A 22,031-nucleotide genomic window follows, 5' to 3' on the forward strand; every position below is an offset into this window, starting at 1 on the left:
CTGCTGGCAGCACGAGGAAAACAACGAAAGAAAGCGGAGCAACAAAAGAGTCGGGAAGGAAGAGGGAGTAGAGGGTAAAGTGAGCAACAGAGAGTGAAATGAACAGACAGAGGGAATGGGAAACAGGGAAAAGGGGAAGAGTAAGGCAGGGCAAAGGTTTAGGAACATTTCAATTACTGTGTAAACAGACAACAAAGGCCCGGAACACTAGAAACTATAACCGTCTTTAGCCTCAAGGGAAACTCATTTCCCCTCCTCAACTCTGCTCCTCACAGAAATAATGTCAGAGACACACAGCAAACATTTGATGTTCCGTCTCTGCTGACAGACTTTTATTACATCTGAAATGATCTTCGAAAGCTTGGGGGTAATGAATTGCCCGTGAAGATTAAATGCAAGCAACTTTCCCAAAAGCAGAGGTCACTTTTAAGGTGTTAGTGGAGAAGTGTCTAGAGTATTTTTAATTTCACTTTAATTAAGGTTGTAATTGCTTTTGTAATTGGTTGGAGATTTGGGTCACACACAGCTAATAGTTCACTGATTCTTCAGAAATTGGACAAAAACATGACCCACAACTTTACCTCCAATTAATTTTTAGAAAGGCATATTTTCCACATTTCCACAGTTGCAATATTTAATTAAAATGATGACATTGCATGAGCACATTCCATCTGAACCACCTCAAAGATTTCTGAGCACTACCGTTGAAAAGTTGGGGTCAGATCAGCAAGGATGCATTCAATTGTATCAAAAAGTGACAGTTAAGTCATTTATAATGTTACCAAATATGTATTTTCTTAAATAAATGCTGTTTTCATAATCATCAAAGAATCCTAAAAAAAGTATCATGTTTTAAAAAAAAAACATTAAGCAGCACAACTGTTTCAAAATTGATAATAACATCAAATATTTAAGTGCTCTCTACATATTTCTATAAGTTCAGCAACATCCTAATTGGATATTACATTTTAATGCAAGTGTGACAAGCAAAATGTGGCTATTTTGTCAGCTCTATTTGTCAACACTCACATTTTCTGTAGCATCGATTATGTGACTCATTTATACAAACAGTCATGATGCTCTTTCAGTCAAGCTGGAGAACATGATTATCAGGTTTTACACAAACTTGTGGAGTTCCTGCAAATTAAGTGCTGCTGTTATTAAAACGAAAGGGGACATATACAATTTCTGACATTTTTCAATTAAACTTTTTTATGCTGATAATATAATTTGTAATAAAAACAATTCAGGCCTATTAAATTAGAAAAAAATGCAAAATAGAATAATTCTACTGATCTTTTGGCATAAGACATAAGACACTTAAAATATGAATAAATACCAGAAGATATATGGTAACTCTATCTAAAGTGCATAACATGTTCAGAAGTCAAAACATTTCCAATTAAAAATCCAAAAGATCAGCTCTAAAATAGGATGATGATATTCCAGCACTTTACAGATATCCCATGCATGATTGATTTAGTCTCTTTGTGAATATGAAACTGTTCTTCTTCCTCCTATCTTAACAAACCACATTTTGAAATTGTAATTAATGCTTTACAGTGCTGAAAAGGGAACCCTCTTGAGAGAGAGTATACTGTGAAGAAGGATGGAATTCATTTTTAGTATGTTTTTGAGCTATTTAAATAGCTGATGCCGCTCAAACCTCAAACAGAACATAAAGACTATAACACCTGATACAATAAGCAACATTAGCCAAAGCAAGTGACTTACCTTTTTAAGTTCTGTAACTTGGAGGAAATATAACCACATCAATGTACTTTTTTTCAGGGCACATTCACATTCTCCAACAACAACAACAAAAAAAGAAATGAATGCGCAGAAGGAGGGGCATGCAGGGAGAGAGGAATAGAAAAAGGGTGGGGGCACAAGAGTTATGCTTTATGTATTGCTCAGTGTGAAAGTGTTAAGGCAGGAGAAGACGCACTCGTGGGGAAACCAGCATTCATGCTCCATCCCATTTAACAGCTGACCCGAGAGAGAGAGAACATCCAACCTGCCACCCCCGAGAGAACAGAGGGATCTAAAGAAATTTCACTTTTAACTCCTGCGAAAAGCGGTTTCAGTTCAGCATTTTCTCTCTTTCTCTACCTCTGTCAGGCGTGCGTCAACTTCTTCCATTGCGCGCGAGCGGGGAATTGTGAAGGCACGCGCACCTGCCTTCAACTGATACGAGAAAACAATTCATCGAGATTATTTAGACCTCTTCCGAAAGGATTGTTTTCCATTGCGAACAGTTGCTCGGAGGATTTCCAAGTGTTGTTCTGTGTCTCGGACGGATACCCGAAGTGTAACTCATGTCAGGTAGTGCCCCTCTTTCCGAAATCTGTGTGATGGTGATGTTAACTTGAGAGCGCGGTTTGAAAACATCTATGATTCTGAGTTGCAGGACACAAAGGGGATTTGAGAGGAGGAAACATGTATGGCTGAAGGATGTGGGCTCGGAGTGTTGGTCCTAGACCGCCTGACCTGATGCTCTTATGGGAGGGGATGGTGATCTGTCTCCGCTGGGGTTGTGTGCTCGTCTCTCTGGCTGTGTATGTGGGCTCCGTGGAGCCGCTCGGGTGGCTGCTGTCCGATAAAGGTCCTTTCCACCGCTCTCAGGAATTCATTGAGTTCACCGAGAGATACCAACACGGCTTCACAACCAGATACAAAATATACAGGTACGACAGCTCTGAAATACAGTAATGTGAAAGAATGAATTCTGAGGTAACTCTCCTTTATGTGAACTGTCGCCGAAGTGTATGAAGCCAGGGTCAGATTCTAACCTCGTAAGGTTTGCCCTTTAAACCCATCTTAGTGTCTATTTAACCCGGACTAGAGTGTTTCTGTACTGAATATCAGCATGACTCGCCGTAAACTCGAGGCTACAGGTAACCACTAGTGACTCGAATCTTTTGATTCTGTTGACTAAAAAAATATTTGTTCATCTTCGTATCATATTCATATTCAGCTCTATAAATAATTAATTAACATTGAGGACTTTAGTTGGTTTGTATAGCTAAATTTCAAAATCCAAGTGATGTAAATGCATAACTTTGTGTGAGGAACAGGGCAAATCTAAGTTGTTGTTTTTTTCATTGATAATCATCCCATCCATAACCAGTCAATCATTCAAAAAGACACATTGGCATGTCACAAGGGGTCACAAGACGAGCGTGAGCCAATGAATTTGATGTCACTGACGTCAAATTTGTCGTAACACTTCCTTTTGAATTTTAAAGTGCCCATCTTTTGTGCTTTTTCAGATATTACCTTTCATATAGTCTGCTTAGCCAGACCTTCAGACTTAATAGAAGGACTGCACTACATAGCAGCTTTCATTGGTCAAGGACCGCCAAGAGGATGTTTGACTGACATGTAATGCAACCAATCACAGTTCATTTTGTTCTGCATCATGTTTAGAGGCGTATAAATCTCGATGTCCCTACGATAACAGACCGGTGTGCATTTAATAAATTATTCATTCAAGATTGTTGTGCAAGTTTACTGCAACAATGGAGCCTCAAACTTCACATACTTTTGAAAATCCAGCATTTTGTTTATCCTGGTAAGCACTCATTGTTAAAGTTGTAAACAATTCCACGAGGGGGTCACGACGGCTTTGTTTTCAGACGGGCCATTAAAAAATGCGACACACACGTTCAACCAATCAGATGATGACTTCGAAAATCCTGAAGTTTTTCCAGTTAAGTGTGCCATATGCATCAGACCTTCAGCCAACGGTTCGAATGCGTGACGTCTGAGGAGACTACCTTCCATGTATTGCGTAATATAGCTGTTTGTGCATGTAGACGTTTTAAAGATGAAAGTGCTTATTGTGTGGTTATAAGTGGTTATTGTCTCCCAAAGGAAAGAACAGATTCTGAACTGCCTGAAACGAGTCATCAATAATTCCATTCTTACTTCCTGCAAAAACCTACGTAGGTTATGTATAAGACCATTGCCCTACGCACCTGACTTAAATTATTCCAGGTGCCCCAGACATCTATAAATACTCTAAGTAGGCGTACTTCGATACCTGTTCGAGTCGACGTCTCGTCCCTTTCGAACACTATCAATAAGGTCTCTAGTGCTCCACTAAACACTATTACTTGAGAATAGAAGTAAAATCTCTAGTGTCTAGCCTGCTGTGCAGCAATAATCAGACTCCAACCGATGCCTTTGAATCTGCTTTAATCACACCGTATCAATCACAGAGAATCCCACCAGCAAAAAGAATATAGCAGTTTATATAGGATAGGTACATAGCAAAGGTAACATGTTACTCATCACATCATTTTGCATATGTGCAAATTCAGCAAACCCCTCCCTTCTCTGTTACTGGCAAAGCAAATTTAGTTCTACCCAAATCATCAGGGTTATTAGATCTTTGATTACTCAATGTCATGGGGTTATTATATTTAGATAGCTGTCTAGCCATGTCCCTATGTTTCCATTATTTCAACATTGGCTAAAGTGTTGGTACATTTTGTTCTCAAATGTTAAGCCTGCAAGAAAGATAAATGTTAGTTATGGTCAATTAAATAATACTTTCATACTATACCTATGGTCTTCATTGGCTGCCCGTGGACATTTGTTTTGACCCTCCCTCAAACAGTTGTAAGGCCTGGAAGAGTTTGGTTCATGTTGTCGACATGTCGAGAAGACCCTGTTTTCTGCGCTGTGAAAGAAAATCAACTTTTTCATACACTTCCAAATGATGAGGACTGAGGCTTGAATTGATACAGTAAAACTGACACCATCATTACTGTTTGTATCACTGTGTATCAAGCAGTGGTGACTAGTGGTTTTTAAAATAGAGGAGGCACACACAATTTTAGTGGTCGGATCCCCTCCAAAGGATTTTTTTCCCTCACCTAACTGTTTTAAAATGGCTTTTTTTGGTCACTTTTTGACAGGAAATTTAAAGAAAATGACACTTACAGCAAGACAATGAAAATCCATCCTTCTGTCCGTGTTAAAAGAGTACGTTCAGCCGTTTAGTGAAGCTGATTGCTGTAGCCTATTGTCCATTTTTAACTTATAGCTGTTGGTCGAATGGCAGTTTGGGGAATTTGTTTGCGATCAAATATTCAATATATCTACTCTCCATGTTGGTACATCATCGGTAGCAGTTCAAACTAATATCACGTAATTTACGCCTCTTCGATGATTGGTTGATATACCAAGGGAGGCTAGCCATGTTTCTTTTTCTCAACACTCCTAAGCGCTGAAAGTACAAATCCTCGATGGTGATTGGCTAATTCTTTTTTACCAATGGAGGTACAAGTCTCTGGCTGTGGATTTGCCTCCCCCTCCCTTTCTCTATCCCCTCAGACTCGCATTAGCACAGTTTTCCAAACGACTGTCATTTCATTGGCACATTCGGGGAAGAGCGCGGTGGTTACATTTACAGTGGTGAGATTACAAACAAGAAATACACATTTTGAGATATGAACTGGGAATTTTATTAACATTAAATCGTTCTTCTCCCATTTTCACCGCAAGAGAAAGTGTGCCTCTCTTGCCTCACCAGACAAGCCGCCACTGGTAATCAAGTGCTGTGGAAGCGTCCGGAGCTGAAATTCAGATATGTTAATGGTTTAGTTTCCGACATGCGCTGTAAGCCATAGACCAATCACAACAGACTGGGCCATCTGACCAATCAGAGCAGAGAAGACTCTCAGAAAGTAAGGGTTTAGAAAAATCAAATCCTTTATTGAATTGTTTCAGACACTGTGAGAAAAGAGGTGATCCTGCAATGTATGTCATGAGAAAATTAAAGTGTTTTTTGACATTGGGGGCTTGTAAACCTATTGCAAGAGACCTGTAAAACAAAATCAGGAACTTTTAAAATAGCATAATAGGGGCACTTTAAATCTGGGAAATGTGAGTGTTATGCCAGAAGGTGAAATTATCAGTTTAATTGATCCAATTCATCACAATTACTGTCTGTTCCTCGAACAAAGCTGTTATATAACTTCAGAACAAATGGCACAAATAGAATGGACTACGTTTCTAATACTTTTATGGTGATTTTTGACATTGTGGATTTTGATAAACCACAGCTCAGAGATAAAAAAAAATCTGCATTAAATGGACTGCATTTATATAGCGCTTTCACAGACCCAATGGCCACCAAAGCACTTTACATATTGCCTCACATTCACCCATTCATACACTCACAGCGGTGTCAGCCATACAAGGTGCCATCCAGCTCGTCGGGAGCAGCCAGGGTTAGGTGTCTTGCACATGGACACCTTGACATTTGGTCAGGTGGAACCGGGGATTAAACCACCAACCTTCCGGTTTGTAGACAACCTACATGAACCACTGAGCCACTGCCACCATTAACTAACATTAGCAATACATTTGTTATTAAAACACAACTGTTCATTGTTAGTTAATGCTAGCTCAGGTACGTTAAACAATAATAACAGACACAACTTTGGATTTGAATAATGTATCTGTAAATGTTTAAAATAACATCTAAAATTAATTCACGCTTTAGAAGTATTTATCATTGTTAGTTCATGTTAGCTAATGCAGTAACTAATGTTAACAAATGGAACCTTTTGTAAAGTGTTGCCTAGTAAATTACATGATTGTCATTCATTTAATTGGAACTTTTTAAAGTACCAGAGTGACATTTTGGTACTGCAGGATAAAAGTGGCTGTTTCCTTATGAAAGTGTGTTCTGTTGATGAAATCTGTACAAATGCATTTTCAGTTGAGTGTTTTCATTCTAAAAATACTAAATATATTATTAATTCAGGGTTAAGTAACTGGGATTTGCTCTCCCTGCACACCAAACCACGCAGGATATTCTGGCCAAAAACTGCCCACTTAAACAAGAACTGTCTGACTGACATGTAAAACAACCGACCACAAATGACCTTTTTACAAGTTGTTCAGAGGCAGGGTTTATCAGAAAGGTGTGTAGACTTTACAATCATACATTCTAATACATGATAATTGAATGTAATTATGGAATGTACAAATCTGCTGAGCGATTTTATTTGCTTGTATAAGTGCCTCAAACAAAAGTCTTTGAGTATTTTTCAAAAGACTTGATGCCATAGCCTCGCAAACTCTGATAAATGCAGTGATACGTTCTTCCTCAAAAGTGCTCCTTTCAGCAACCCTGTACCTTGCGAGCATGACTTTCTATGCATCAGACTCCTGGAAACTGTGTATAGCCATGTGACCAATCAGATTTGAGCTTGCTTGATCGAGAAAGTGCTTGCTATTTTTTCTCTCTCATGATACGAAAAAGCACCGTAAACTATTATGCAGTTTGTCGAGTGGTTGCGTGACACCATTCACAATGTTTGCTGATGTATATTTATTCTCATGGGCTCATATATTTATTCTCATTCAGACATAACCAAACAAATCATAATACAATCCTATATTAGCCTAGAAATCTAGACGCACCCTAGCGGCAGCAAAAATTATTTTGCAGCAAAGTGTGGTCTAGCAACTCTCTGTTGGCTTTTCGAGCTGGAAAAACCAAACTCTGGTCAGGCCAATCACATCGTGTATGTATAGAGTTGGTGGGTGTGCATAACAATGACGGCAGAGATGTGACGGTTCCACGTGATTTCCCTTTCGAATCGGATTTGGCCGCGACTCTGGAGGACTTGGAGTTAAGAGAACGTAACTTAAGTCATTCTTAAAAAAGGAAGATGTGTTCGGAGTTTTGACGATCGGATATGGCAAAAGTTTAATATATCAACTAGCTCCGCTGGTGGAAAAACGCATGGGACTCACACACAGCCACAGCCGTTCATTGCTCTGGTTGGTTGTAGCGCTGTCCTATTGCGTGACGAGGGATATTGAAAGACAACCGTTTATCCCGCCTCCTCGGATTGAGGTATGCCAATTGTGAGTTCCCAGACTTGATGTAGATCTGGCTTGCCAGGCTAATCCTATATAACATCCCAGCTAAATAAAAAAATGTCAAGCGCCATAAACTCACCATAGCGCTCATAAATCACTAATAAATACCATCTCCAAACAATAAGTAGTAATGAATAAACACCTCCACAGCTTTCAGGAAGCCTTGCAGCAGAACTCTAGCTTATTATTAGCATCATTTTCCTTTTGATCTCATCTTCATTTGCACCACTGTTTTCTACTTCTGATTACAAAATAGCTTGTGGCTTTTGATTACATGTTGCCCTCAGGTCTGCACTGCAGGCTCTCAGAGAGCTCTCCAGTAAAGGAGCGTTTTGCCCTCTGGTTTGTCGGTGGTGATCAGTGGGTTAGGTGCTCAACGCAAGTGCTCATCAGGCACCTCATCTGATACTTACACCATCCCTCGTCGGGCTGATTGGTGATAATGACGTCCTCCATTCCCTTCATGATTGTTCTCTGGATAGGGCTCTTCATGTGAGTGATTGGATTGGTTCCCATGAGTTTTAAACTCTGTCACTAGTGAAGAGGGCTGTGGTTTAATTGCTAATCTCCAAAGAGAGATTTCTTCAACCAAGGTTGGGGAACCTCCCGTGTTTTCTCCGGTGTGGAGACTAATAACCTTGTAATGGAGATAGGGAATGAGGGAAATAGGACGAGAGAAAATAATAAATATTGATCTAATGGTGTGGTCTAGCGGAACCTGAGAAGAAGAGGCATGTTTTTTTTGCTTGCTATGCAATTTGTTCACTGCTTGGATAACAGTGACTTAATTTGTATATAAATCATGAGATATATTCCCATGAGGCAAAACTTTCTGGATACAAATCTTATTTGCTGTTATTTGACACACTGATATTAAATTATATTTTTTACAATACAGTATGTGATGCATGAAAAGACTCATACAGATTGATATACTGTGCAAATGTTTGGGGTCAGTAAGGTCTCTTATGGTCTGCAAGGATGCATTTATCTGATCAAAATGAGTACAGTATACTCCGAATAAAGTACAAACAGGAATATTATAAAATAGTATTACAATGTAAAATAATTGTTGTCTATTTGAATATATTTTCAAATGTACTTTATTCCTGTGATGCAAAGCTGAATTTTCAGCATCATTACTCGTCTTCAGTGTCACATGATCCTTCAGAAATCATTCTAATATGATGATTTGCTGCTCATTATCAATGTTTTAGGATCTTGCTCATGCTGCATTGCTTGAATTTTTGTCAAGTACAAATTAAGTCTACATATAAATGCCTTTCATAAAATTTCCCTACTTTGAATGCCATTTATCTACCAGTGGGGGCAAATGCTAACAAAACTTGACCCCTTGCATTATATATTAAACTGCATGTAAACATTATGTATGAAGGACTAAAAATGACATAAGGAAAAATAAATAAATAAATAAATAAAAGTAGAAATAAATAAATAAATGCAGAAATATAGTAAAACATAAATACATTTTGGTAATATAAATGGCTATATCTGTATTTTTACATGTATTTATTTATTTATTTATTTATTTATTTATTTATTTATGCATTTATGCATTTCTATATGTATTTATTTATGTATTTCTACATTTATTTCTACATTTATGTATTTATATATTTATTTCTACATTTATTTATTACTGTATTTCCACATTTCTACATTTATTTATTTCTGTATTTCCACATGTCTACATTTATTTATTTCTGTATTTCCACATTTCTACATTTATTTATTTCTGTATTTCCACATTTCTACATTTATTTTTCCCTCCGCCTGTATGCTAATTGAGTGGGGGGTGCCAACATCAGTCTGAAGCAGGATTGGTTAGAGAGGTGTGATCGAATCTACAGTACTACTACTGCCTTGATTTCACTGGTACAAGGAAGCCTACTCGCCTCGGTGCTTGGGTTAATAGAAGCTGTTAATAGAACATACAGGATGAGAGACTGAGGACAGAGATAATTAACCCTTTCTACATGTTTACCTTACACACAGGTGTACTGATAATTATAAATTATTGTCTTTTTACTCGCGAAGGTTTTATTGCACATAAGGAGCGTAGCTGTCGGCAAATTAAGTAGTTTGGAGCTAACTTAACTTCCCCGTCTCCACAGCGACGAAGCGGCGTCTGCATCTCTGCAGGGCGCTGTGTGCGCAACAGAATGGAGGGGAAGCTGCAGCCTGATAATAAACAGTCCCGAGCCCGTTTAATACCGCGTTTCGGTGCCATCATTAGAAACAGTAGCAGTATCCGATAAGCTCGGACCTTATTGATTTTAGAGAAAGTTTGGGTCCTTTCAGAACCGGGTCTCGATCCCCATCCTTAATAAAAACTATACTGAGTAACAAAAGAACGATGGTCTACACATCATTAGTTGACAGTGTATGGTTTAATTTTTCTAACATTATATTCAATGCACAAATTCTTCCGTGTGGGTACATTAAAGTCTGAAAGTAAGCAAAATGTTCTTGGATCCGCTGATGGATGTCACCATAGATTAAGAAGATGTCAATCAGTAGAACAGGTGTTGTGCCTAATTTCGACCCCCTGCCAAATTATTACCCCCCCCCTCGTTGAAGTCAGTACCTGATTGCCTAATCCCAACCCCTCCCGGCAGTGCATGATGGACTCGTCCAAATATGAATCAAGATTCTGTTGCTGGATTGTCTATTTCTCGCTTTAAATCTTTTCAGAAATATATTTCAGTGTACTGTTGAAAACTGACGATCCACAGTTAAGCACCGCCCGACTCATTACCATAGATGGTATTACACACTAGCCGCAGCATTCATAAGTAGCCTGCGTCCAGAGATGGATAGATGGATCGTTTGCTTCTGTCTGGTTAGCGATGCGGCCCCCAGCTAACCAATCCTGCTTCAGACTGATGTTGGCACCCCCCACTCAATTAGCATACAGGCGTAGGGAAAAATAAATGTGGAAATGTGGAAATACAGAAATAAATAAATGTAGAAATGTGGAAATACAGAAATAAATAAATGTGGAAATACAGAAATAAATAAATGTACAAATAAATATATAAATAAATATATAAATACATAAATGTATAAATAAATGTATAAATACATAAATAAATACATATAGAAATGCATAAATAAATAAATAATGTAAAAATACAGAAATAGCCATTTATATTACCAAAATGTATTTATTTTCACTATATTTCTACTTTTATTTATTTATTTATTTATTTTTCCTTATGTCATTTTTAGTCCTTCATAATTATGATATGTTGCCATGAGGCAAAAAGTGTCGGGTGACTTGACGGAAAAGGGGGAACGAGATGCTGCGGGAAAGCGCTATTGGAAATCATCTTTGTTTGACCGGTTGTGAACATGTGTGGCATCATCAGAGGTTATTTAAGCCAAATTCTTGGTGTGTTTGTCACACGTGTTCACAACCAGTCAAACAAAGATGTTTTCCCATAGCGCCTTCGCGCAGCATTGAGAGTAGCTTTTGAAAGGGAACGCACTCTCTGTGAAATTCTTTACTGCATCTCTTACAGATCAAATGTCACGAAGTTGGAATGTGATGCTTTAAATGAGTGTGTCATTTCCACACACAGAGAAAGTTAAGAAATATTTCCCCCAAAAAAGAAAAAGTTGAACAATCTCTCTCAATTTTTGCTAAAGCTTTTAGGGAGACACGAGTGGGATGCTTTGTTTGAAGATCTACCATCTGAATGTTAGCTTCAGGGTAGCTACAAATTCTGTCTGACCGGATTAGAACAGAATATTAGATGACTAAACTTTGAAAACAGAGCTCTCTTGCTGCGTGATAATAGATGCCAGCTTATTTAAATGGAAAGAAAGTAGATTCGGTTCTCCATCCAACACCTATTTCATAGCTTAGTGGGTGTACAGTATGCATTTTAGTTAGGAAGCGATTGCTGTTATCCCGTGTGAGGGCGTAATCAGATAATGGTTCCGAAAGGAAATTAACCAACATTATAACACACTGTGCCACCTCTGTATTTGGTTAGAGCAGTTGAACAAGTACAGCTTTACCTTGAACAACAAGAAGGATTGTTCAAGGTACTAATATGCACAATTTTGAAATGCAGAGGCACCAAACAGAATGTAAAGGAGGATCTTAAGGGATTACATCCTCAGTGCTTTGTAAAAAATGTGTTCAGATTGTGCACCTGGCTCCCCACAGAGGCTCTTCAAGCCTTAAACAATGAAATACCACCTACCGTCATGCCTTCACTGTTGAGCCCAAAAGAGCTTTATGGGATAGAAATAGAGCAAACAAACAGATGTGGAGGAGAGCCAGATTAAGAGGGTGACATGAATGTGACTGTAATGACTAATGTGAGGGATGTGCAGATTACTTGTGCTACGGTATCGGCTCATACTACATCTCACGTGAATGATTATGAACTCACAGGGAGTTTGGCCGATGGAAGGTCAACAGCCTTGCTGCGGAGAGACAAGAAGGCAATGGGGTGGCCGTGCCCTTTGACCCCGACTTTATCCATAACATCAGACTTCTGGGGAGAAGGCCAAGCCTGCAGAAAATTACTGACACCATCATTAAGAAATACGGGACTCATTTCCTGCTCTCTGCCACTCTGGGAGGTAAGAAAACTCTATTATGTGTTAGCTAGTTATTATCCCTGTGAAATAGATTTTCATTCCTGTCTTGTGCTCGAGTTTGCAAGGTCATCTTTATATAGTCTCAGTAGAGGTTGACATGACATATGCATTATTGAACACTGGTGTTAGTGTTGTCTAATGAATGTGACACTCATAACTCCAGTTCCTGAATTAATGTAATGGGTCAGACAATTAACTCAAAATTCACCCTGTTTTTCTTTTTTAATTATTATTAAAGCACAATTCCGGTCTTGATTCATCAGTGCATGCTATTCCTAAGAAAAATACTTGTCTTTGAAACCTTGTAATTTTGCTAAATCATTTCTCTGCCTCTGAAATGACTTTGGTTTTTGTCTAATGTCACCTAGGCTAGTGGTTTTCAACCACAAAAGGTTGAGAACTTCTGACAAAGGCTATTCGTTACCCAAATAGCTATTTAGGAAATGTTTTAGGCTACTGTTATAATTCAGCCATTCTAAAATAGGCAACACATTACATTTTAATGCAATGTAATAGAAGTTACATCTATAATAACCATAAATGCTCCCTTTACACCTGGGAATACAATGTTTCTTACTGTATCTACCAAGTTTTTAACACATTGACATACAGTATAACCCTTTTTCTTTTTCGCAAAAATCTCTCAGTAAGTTTGATGTTAGGGGTTTGAAGTGAAGAAAAAGGAGATTACAGGTGTAATTCAGTGAAATAATTCAATAAATAATTGGAAATTGTTGGTTAAATTAAGTGAGAGCAAGACCTCAGTGCTTGAATGTGAAAATGATTTATGATTTTTTTTTTACCATGACCTCATCACATACTACTTTCAACTCTGCATGAGGATAATGAAAATGGATTTGCGTTTACACCTTCATTTTCAGTAAATCAATCCATTCCAGAAGATCTCCAAATGCGTTCACAATGATCCAATCACAATCCGTCTTTCATCTGGCTTTTGGATGTGAATATGGATAAGTCTGCTGATTGTGATTCAATCACAGAAAATGCATATTAATGCCAGGTATCCATAACGATACTCGGTTACTAACGTAACCTCGGTTCTCTCTAGAGAGGGAACGAGTATTGCGTAAGTTTAGCTTACGCTACGGGAAAGATTCATCTTCTCGAGATATTGAAGCCAAAAAATTATCCTAATTTTGTATTCATTGTCAACGCAGTGCAGCAGCTAGCAGACCTAGAGCAGGCAGTCTAGCGTGCTCATTGGCTGCCCTGCAGGCAACTGCTGCAGCCTACCAGTGAGCCCGGCGTGACGTCACGCCCAATGAAGGGCGCTCGCGCCTTCATAGCGTCACAGCCCGCCAGAATGGCCGTGGCTTAGCGTATAAAAGAAGGGGCTCGTAGGCTGAATTCCCTGGTTTTTCGACAACTGAAGCGAAGTCGCTCGTGGCGCGAGCACGGCCGGTTACGCAATACTCGTTCCCTCTCTAGAGAGAACCGAGGTTACGTTAGTAACCGAGTATCGTTCTCTTACGAGAGGTTCTCTCGTATTGCGTAAGTTTAGCTTACGCTACGGGAACACTTTGTCAACGCCGTGCGCGCCAAGCATCCACCATGAGACCCCGAACTTCAGGGGAGCCCAATAAGTGGGAAAAATAAGGTGGCCAGCCATGCGGGCCATCACTTGTATATAAGCACACATAGGGAATACAGAGCAGCGCGGTGGTCTGTATAGGCACATGGCACATACCCTACTGGTGCAGCTCAACCAGGAGAGCTGAGTCACGTGAGAGTGATCTGAGCAGAATATCTGGGCAGAATACACATCCCTTTCAAACTGACAAAAGTTTAGCCTGCAAGGCGGGAACCTCTAGGTTATAAAACCTGACAAAGGTAGACGGGGAGCTCCAGCCCGCCGCTACACATATGTCATGGATAGAGATCCCACTGGACCACGCCCACGACGAGGCAACGCCTCTCGTGGAATGAGCCCTGATACCCAAAGGGCATTGCAGCCCTTTTGACGCGTAAGCGGCTGCTACAGCGTCCACTATCCTATTGGACAGGCTCTGTTTCGAGGAGGCGAGACCCTTGGTGCGCCCTCCAAACGAAACAAACAGCTGTTCCGAACGCCTGAAGGAGGCGGAGCGCGTAATGTAAAACCTCAGCGCCCTAACAGGGCAGAGGAGATTCACATCACTTTCGCTGTCAGATGCTGGCAGAGCTGACAGTGAAATGACTTGCGCTCTGAATGGAGTGCCCATCACTTTAGGGACATAGCCATGTCTAGGTCTGAGGATGACTTTAGAGTCATTCGGCCCGAACTCCAGACACGATGCGCTGACAGACAGCGCGTGCAGGTCCCCCACACGTTTTACTGACGACAGTGCAATCAGAAAAACGGTTTTTAGTGATAGATATTTCAACCCCACGGAGTCCAGTGGTTCAAATGGAAAAGCTTTCAGGGCCTCGAGGACCAATGAAAGATCCCACACAGGAACCGACGGGGGGCGCGGCGGGTTCATCCTTCTAGCTCCTCTAAGGAAGCGGATGACCAGCTCATGTCTTCCCAATGACTGGCCGTGCGTCGGCTCTGCGAACGCTGCCACGGCCGCCACATACACTTTGAGCGTGGATGGGGACCTCCCCTTATCCAACATCTCTTGTAGGAAAGTGAGCAGATGCGCCACCCCGCATGTCCGCGGGTCCAGACCTCTGTCGGTGCACCATCTGGAGAACACCGACCACTTAGACGCGTAGAGCCTTCTCGTGGAAGGAGCTCTAGCCTGTGTGATTGTGTTCATCACTCCTTCTGGCAGGGTAACGAGTACCCGTTGATCAACCATGCGTGCAGAGACCAGCGCTCTGGATAGGGATGCCAGATCGTGCCGCGAGCCTGAGAGAGGAGATCTGCCCTCACCGGGATCGGCCACGGAGCTGTGCGTGACAGCTGTGTCAGTTCCGGGAACCAAATCTGATTCTCCCATCGCGGGGCTATGAGGAGCACCGAGTGGCGTGCTTCCCTGATTCTCTTGAACACTTGAGGTAACAGAGAGACCGGAGGGAAAGCATAAAGCGGGAGGCTGGGCCAAACCTGGGCCAGCGCGTCCTCGTCTTTCGTAAAGAATATCGGACATTGAGCGTTGTCTTTTGACGGAAATAGGTCGACCTCCGCTCTGCCGAATAGGCGCCACAGTTTCTGGACCGTTTGTGGGTGCAGGGACCATTCCCCTGGGGGAACATTGTCCCTGGACAGTTTGTCTGGGCCGTCGTTCAAATGGCCAGGCACGTGCGTCGCCCTCAGCGAACGCAGGTGCATCTGAGACCACATAAGGAGGCGTTCCGCCAGATTGCAGAGATTCCTGGATCTGACACCGCCCTGACGGTTGACATAGGATACCACAGACATGTTGTCCGAGCGGACAAGAACATGTTGGTCCTGTATGAACGGGAGGAAGCACTTCAGTGCGTTCTCGACCGCTAACATCTCCAGACAGTTTATGTGGAAACACTTCTCTTGATCTGACCACTGGCCGAAGGCCGGTCTGTGACTTTTCGGTAAGAGATGGTTCCCATCATCACTCCCTGCTGGTACAAGTCGGCTACTAACCAGGGCTGCAGAGCCGCTATGCAGGTCTGAGTCACTCTGATTTTCTGGCCGTCAGACACCCAAGCTCGGCAAGACGCGCGAGCATTCAACCAGCGCTGGAGCGGGCGCATGCGCAGTAGGACCAGCTGAAGGACCGCTGCAGCTGACGCCATACAGCCCAACATCCTTTGAAATGTTTTCAGAGGGAGAAAGCTGCCCTTCTGGAAAGATGCGGCTAGGTGTCGAACACGGCGCGCGCGCTGCGTCGATAAACATGCCGTCATAGTCACCGAGTCCAGTTCTATTCCTAAAAAGGAAATTGACTGGCTGAGCGTTAATGAGCTCTTGGTCCAGTTGACCGTGAGACCCAAGCTTTCCAGGTGACTGAGAAGCACTGTTCTGTGAGACATCAGTTCTGTCTCTGACTGAGCCAATATCAGCCAATCGTCCAGGTAGTTCATTATTCGCAGCCCCTGACTTCTCAGGGGGGCGAGCGCCGCGTCCATGCACTTCGTAAATGTACGGGGTGCTAGAGACAGGCCGAACGGCAGGACGGTGTATTGATATACCTGACCGTCGAAGGCGAATCTCAAAAATCGCCTGTGACGGGGTATTATCTGAATCTGAAAATAGGCATCCTTCAGATCTAGAGAAATAAACCAGTCCCTCGGGCGAACGTGCGCGAGGATTTTTCTGGTCGTAAGCATTTTGAACGGTCTTTTCGCAAGCACCTTGTTCAAATGTCTCAGATCGAGGATGGGCCTGAAGGCTCCGTCCTTCTTGGGTACGAGAAAATATCGGCTGTAAAAGCCTGACTCGCTCAGAGAAGGCGGTACCCTTTCTATTGCCCCTTTGCACAGCAGCTTTGCTATTTCTGCGTGAAGTAGGTGTGCTACTTCCGCATTCACTATCGTCGCGGTCCGGGCTCGGAAGCGCGGGGGACGGCGAATGAATTGAAGTGTATAGCCATGCTTTATTGTGCTCAGCACCCATTCTGAAACCCTTGGGATAGCTTCCCATGCAGCTACGTGAGCCGCTAGGGGGCGAATGGCCTCCAGGTTCAGATCGCCGCCATTCGCGGGCTTGTGAAAACTGAACCGGAGCCGAAAGCGTGGCGCGCGCGCTCTCGGTTCTGGGCAATGGCTGCTCGCTGAAAACCGAAACCGGCTGATTTATGTGGGATGTCCCAATCATAAGGGATGGGGAACATTCTCTTTCCACTTTTTGTCGCGCGAGCAGCGCTCTGGGCAGAGAAGCTTTCTGTAAGCGTGGACGCGTGTGCGCGGGCACGAGACTTACAAGTGTATTTGACGCCCCGATCGAATAGGATGGGGAGCGTCTTATTAACGCCCTGCGCCTTGTGATAACACTTAGACGCGCGGGCGGCGCCCGGGGAGAAGTGTGTGTTAGTAAGCGTGAACGCTCTCTGGCGGGCACGAGACTTACATTCATAACCTGCTTCATTGACCGTGTTACAGAGCGGGCAGACAGTGGGCACAAACCTGTGGACACATTTCTTACACTCAACACTCGAGCGGCTTTTCTGCGCTTTATGAGAGTGTGCTCTGTGAGTGACACGGAACGTGTTGTGCTTGTGTGTAGGGGTGAACACTGGGGCGTGGGCACTTTCACTACACTTAAGACACCAACGGCGTGAGCCGGATAACCAGACACTATACTCTTTTGAGATTTCTCTGGGTCGCCGTGAAGACGGCGTATGTGTGCAGGCGAGAGGGTAAATGAACCGGCTCGTTGGCTGCTAAATGGACCACTGCAGTAGCCTGTTTGAAGGGGACTGACAGGGAAATAAACTTTGACGGCGGTCCGGCCGCAGCGGGACACGCGCGTCTTTCTCTCTCATAGTTTGATATGAGTCTTTAGTGATAGAGCGGGCAGAAAAATAGGCGTGGGCACGAACTCGTGGACACATATCCTACGTTCAACACTCGAGCGGTTTCCCGCTCTAAGGGAGTGGGCTCTGTTCTGTGAATAACACGGGAAGTGTTGTGCTTGTGTGTAGGGGTGAACACCGAGATGTGGGCACCTTTCTACACTAAAAAACACCATCGGCGTGAGCCGGATCCGAAAACGGCGGCTTGCTGAGGAGAGCCGCATAAATTTTATCTGCTGCGGGAGCCAGGATCGAACACGGGTCTCTGGCGCGAAAGCTTAAGGTTTAGCCACTGAGCCACATGGGGAAACAACGTAAGCTTTAGTTGGCGCGAGCAGATAAGAGAGAGAGCGTCATCACAGTTTTCGTGTGCGTGTCGGCATTGTCTGCAGGCGTGCGTGTTATAACAGGCTCTCTACTGCAGTATAGACATTACCAGCCGCTCGAACTAGGAGGAGCTGGAAAATGTTTGAGAAAAAGAGGGGGTTTGTCAAGCCTCGGCGGGACAAAAAACCACTCTTTCCTTCTTTCGCCGGTGACGCATGCGCTCGGGGCGCGCGCTCGCTTTCTGTACGTAAGAAAGCTGGTCGCGCGAGCTGCATAAATGTTATCTGCTGCGAGAGCCGGGATCGAACACGGGTCTCTGGCGCGAAAGCTTAGAGTTTAGCCACTGAGCCACGGGGGAAACAACGTAAGGTTTAGTTGGCGCGAGCAGATAAGAGAGAGAGCGTCATCACAGTTTTCGTGTGCGTGTCGCTCGGGGCGCGCGCTCGCTTTCTGTATGTAAGAAAGCTGGTCGCGAGCTCAGAGAGGAGAGCTGCATAAATTGTATCTGCTGCGAGAGCCGGGATCGAACACGGGTCTCTGGCGCGAAAGCTTAGAGTTTAGCCACTGAGCCACGGGGGAAACAACGTAAGCTTAAGTAGCGCGAGCAGATAACAAAGAGCGCGCGCGGCAGCTTCCTTGTAACGTAAAGGAAGCTAGCCGCGGTTAGAACAGCAGTCCCTTGTGGCGTGTCCCTCAACCTCATCCTCAGACGCGACGGCAGTGAGGCTCGTGAGCGGCAGCTGCGCGTCGGTGAAGAGAGGCGGGGAAGGCGAGAGCGAGGCTCGAGGGAGGTTCTCCGGCGAGCGCGTCGCTGTGGCCACAGGTTCCGGCTGTCCACAGGAAGTGCGAGGCATCTTGAAAAAGACGCTCGCTGCTCTTTTAGGAGTAAGAGAAAAGAGAATACAACAACAATGTAAAAAGGATACGTCGCCGGATAGCGTAGCTCGCACGGATGGCTGAAGGTGGCGAAGACGGCCGGCTTCCTCAGCGCTGTCCTGGCTGGCTGTTCGCTGTCTCGACGGCGACGGTGGCTTCCCTCAATCCAGCGATGCGAAGAGCTCGCTGAAGAGTCGAAAAACCAGGGAATTCAGCCTACGAGCCCCTTCTTTTATACGCTAAGCCACGGCCATTCTGGCGGGCTGTGACGCTATGAAGGCGCGAGCGCCCTTCATTGGGCGTGACGTCACGCCGGGCTCACTGGTAGGCTGCAGCAGTTGCCTGCAGGGCAGCCAATGAGCACGCTAGACTGCCTGCTCTAGGTCTGCTAGCTGCTGCACTGCGTTGACAATGAATACAAAATTAGGATAATTTTTTGGCTTCAATATCTCGAGAAGATGAATCTTTCCCGTAGCGTAAGCTAAACTTACGCAATACGAGAGAACCTCTCGTAAGAGAACCATAGATTTGACAACAACAAAAAAATTAACCTTGACCAGTGGTGGACGAAGTACACAAATTGAGTTAAAGTTAAAGCTTAAGTAAAAGTACAGTTACCCACATAAAATATTACTCCAGTGAAAGTACTAAGTATTCCATTTCAATTTTACTTGAGTAAAAGTACAAAAGTACTTGATTTTTAATGTACTTATGTATTAAAAGTAAAAAATATGTAAATCATTTCTATAATCCTACTGCTAAAAATATCTTGGGGTGGTAGGGTTGCTGGGCCTGACATCATGAATTATTATGAATTGTCAAGTACCCAACACTATTCAGTAAGGATGATTAGTGGATGCATATACATGATATGTATTTACGTACATAATATTGAGCTGCAAGAAAAGTACGATTTTATTCTTTTGAATGTAGTGAAGTAAAAGTTCCTCAGAATAAAAATACTCTGGTAAAGTACATACACTTGAAACTGTCTACCACTGCCCTTGGCGTATGTTGAGATTCTCTCGAGTAACTTGACCTCAAAAAGTCAAAAAGTCCCACTTTTCCCTGTCTAATCGGTTCCCCATATATATAACTAGCACCTTCCTCTTTTTTTTATGTTTTATGTTCCGATGTACAAAAATACATTATTGCCAAAGTAAAATGTATTACTGCCTTGTCAGTTTCAAGGCAAGATGAAGAGTTTGGAAAGGTACATCCCTGTTTGTTTAGCTGGTGTTCATCCCTCTTCAAACTCATCTTCAATTGAAGATATACTGCAGAGTAGCAATCCTTTAGTTCTGCATAGTCTTTTATACCTTGCCTACCGAGAGATTGTTTACAGTACACACCTCTTCCAAAGAGACATTCTCATTCGTCAATATCTCGCTCCATAAATAAACCGCATTTATACCATGACTGAGGCTGAAAGTGGGGATCCATTGAAGGTCTGGCTAATGCTCCACGGGACACCTTTTGACTCCACCATTTTTTCTTAGGCGTTTATTCTCTCCAAACAAACCCACCAGCTGAGTCAATTGATTTTCATTGGATCCCTCTCAGAGATGAAGGATACTCTCATCTGTACCATGCGTGTAATGAGAGCTGACGCATCAGATGGGGAAGAGCTCCATGGCTTTGTGGGCCCCCGACGGGCCGAGGCGAGCCGAGCTCATGCTGTAGATGATTAGGGTTGATTAGCTTCTCCAGCTGAGATGATCATTTCTGTCTGGCTTTTGATCAGGCGAGGAGTCCTTGACCATTTTCGTGGACAAAAGCAAGCTTAGCAGAGGTCAGCAGAATGGCGGTGCCTCCAACGCTACAGCTGGTTCGCTGACCCTCGAAGCCCTCCACCAACTGGCTGCATCCTATTTCATCGACAGAGACAGCACACTCCGGAAGCTCCATCACCTCCAGATCGCCTCCACCGCTATTAAGGTACGACCCCCATGGAACCGACCAGGGTTTGAACTGTGATGGCACTCGATCAGGGCTAAATAAACGCAAAAATCAATTATGCTTCAATGTAGGGCCGGGGCGATACATATATATTAGCGATATTATTGTGATATCTTTGCTGAAAAAAATAATATGGGACTATATTATGGCTTTCAAACGCCGAAAGCAAAACACACTTTGCTTTCGGTGAGCAAAGTGTTTTTGAAAACAGGCGCCTATTAGCTGTGACGGTCGTGAGATGAAAAAGGAGAGTGAAATTGGCTTACTGTCTTTATACAGTAAGCAAAACTTTTAAGATTATTTATGGTGGGTCTGGGGGAGGTTTCACACCTGTAATTTTGATCCGGATCAAACTGAAAAGTCTTGAAAAATGGTTGACTCTAGCATGGTAATTCCCACTTCACAGGTGCGGAATCTTGGTGTAATTTTTGATCCACAGTTAAGATTGAAGCACATATAAAACACATCTCTAAAACTGCTTTTTACCATCTGAGAAACGTTGCTCGACTCAAGACCTTTTCTCTCTTTTGCAGACACAGAAAGGCTTATACATGCCTTCATTACAACTAGGCTAGATTATTGTAATGCCTTGTTTCTCTGGCCTTCCAGGTAAATCTCTGAGCAGACTACAGTACATTCAAAATTCTGCCGCCCGTGTGCTCACTCGTACTTCTCCTCGTGAACACATTACACCGGTGCTTTCACAGTTGCACTGTTCCCATAAATGCGAGAATTGATTTTAAAAATTCTTATTTAAACATACAAGGCACTATATGGGGCTGCACCAGAGTATCTTTGTGATCTCATTAGCCCTTATACTCCATCACGTTCTCTTCAGCCTTCATGTAAGCTCAAGACCATGGGGGAAAGAGCCTTTTCACACAA

At 43.0% G+C, this 22,031-nt stretch overlaps 1 protein-coding gene across 2 annotated transcripts in view; it reads left to right on the forward strand.

Moving 5' to 3' along the window:
* The first annotated feature begins 2,226 nt into the window (after positions 1-2,226).
* The window catches only part of brinp3b (bone morphogenetic protein/retinoic acid inducible neural-specific 3b), a 45,888-nt gene continuing 26,083 nt past the window's right edge, over positions 2,227-22,031 (forward strand). Inside the window, exons 1-4 of one of the 2 annotated variants that reach the window (XM_056263767.1) lie at positions 2,227-2,325; positions 2,411-2,687; positions 12,338-12,528; positions 20,932-21,125. In XM_056263767.1, the coding sequence (XP_056119742.1) occupies positions 2,455-2,687; positions 12,338-12,528; positions 20,932-21,125 (618 nt within the window). In that variant the 5' untranslated portion in view covers positions 2,227-2,325; positions 2,411-2,454. The other variant, XM_056263778.1, reaches the window with a different exon arrangement.

Source organism: Rhinichthys klamathensis, unplaced genomic scaffold (assembly GCF_029890125.1).
Source record: "Rhinichthys klamathensis goyatoka isolate OS25496 unplaced genomic scaffold, OSU_Roscu_1.1 h1tg000011l_1, whole genome shotgun sequence".
Taxonomy (NCBI): domain Eukaryota; kingdom Metazoa; phylum Chordata; class Actinopteri; order Cypriniformes; family Leuciscidae; genus Rhinichthys; species Rhinichthys klamathensis.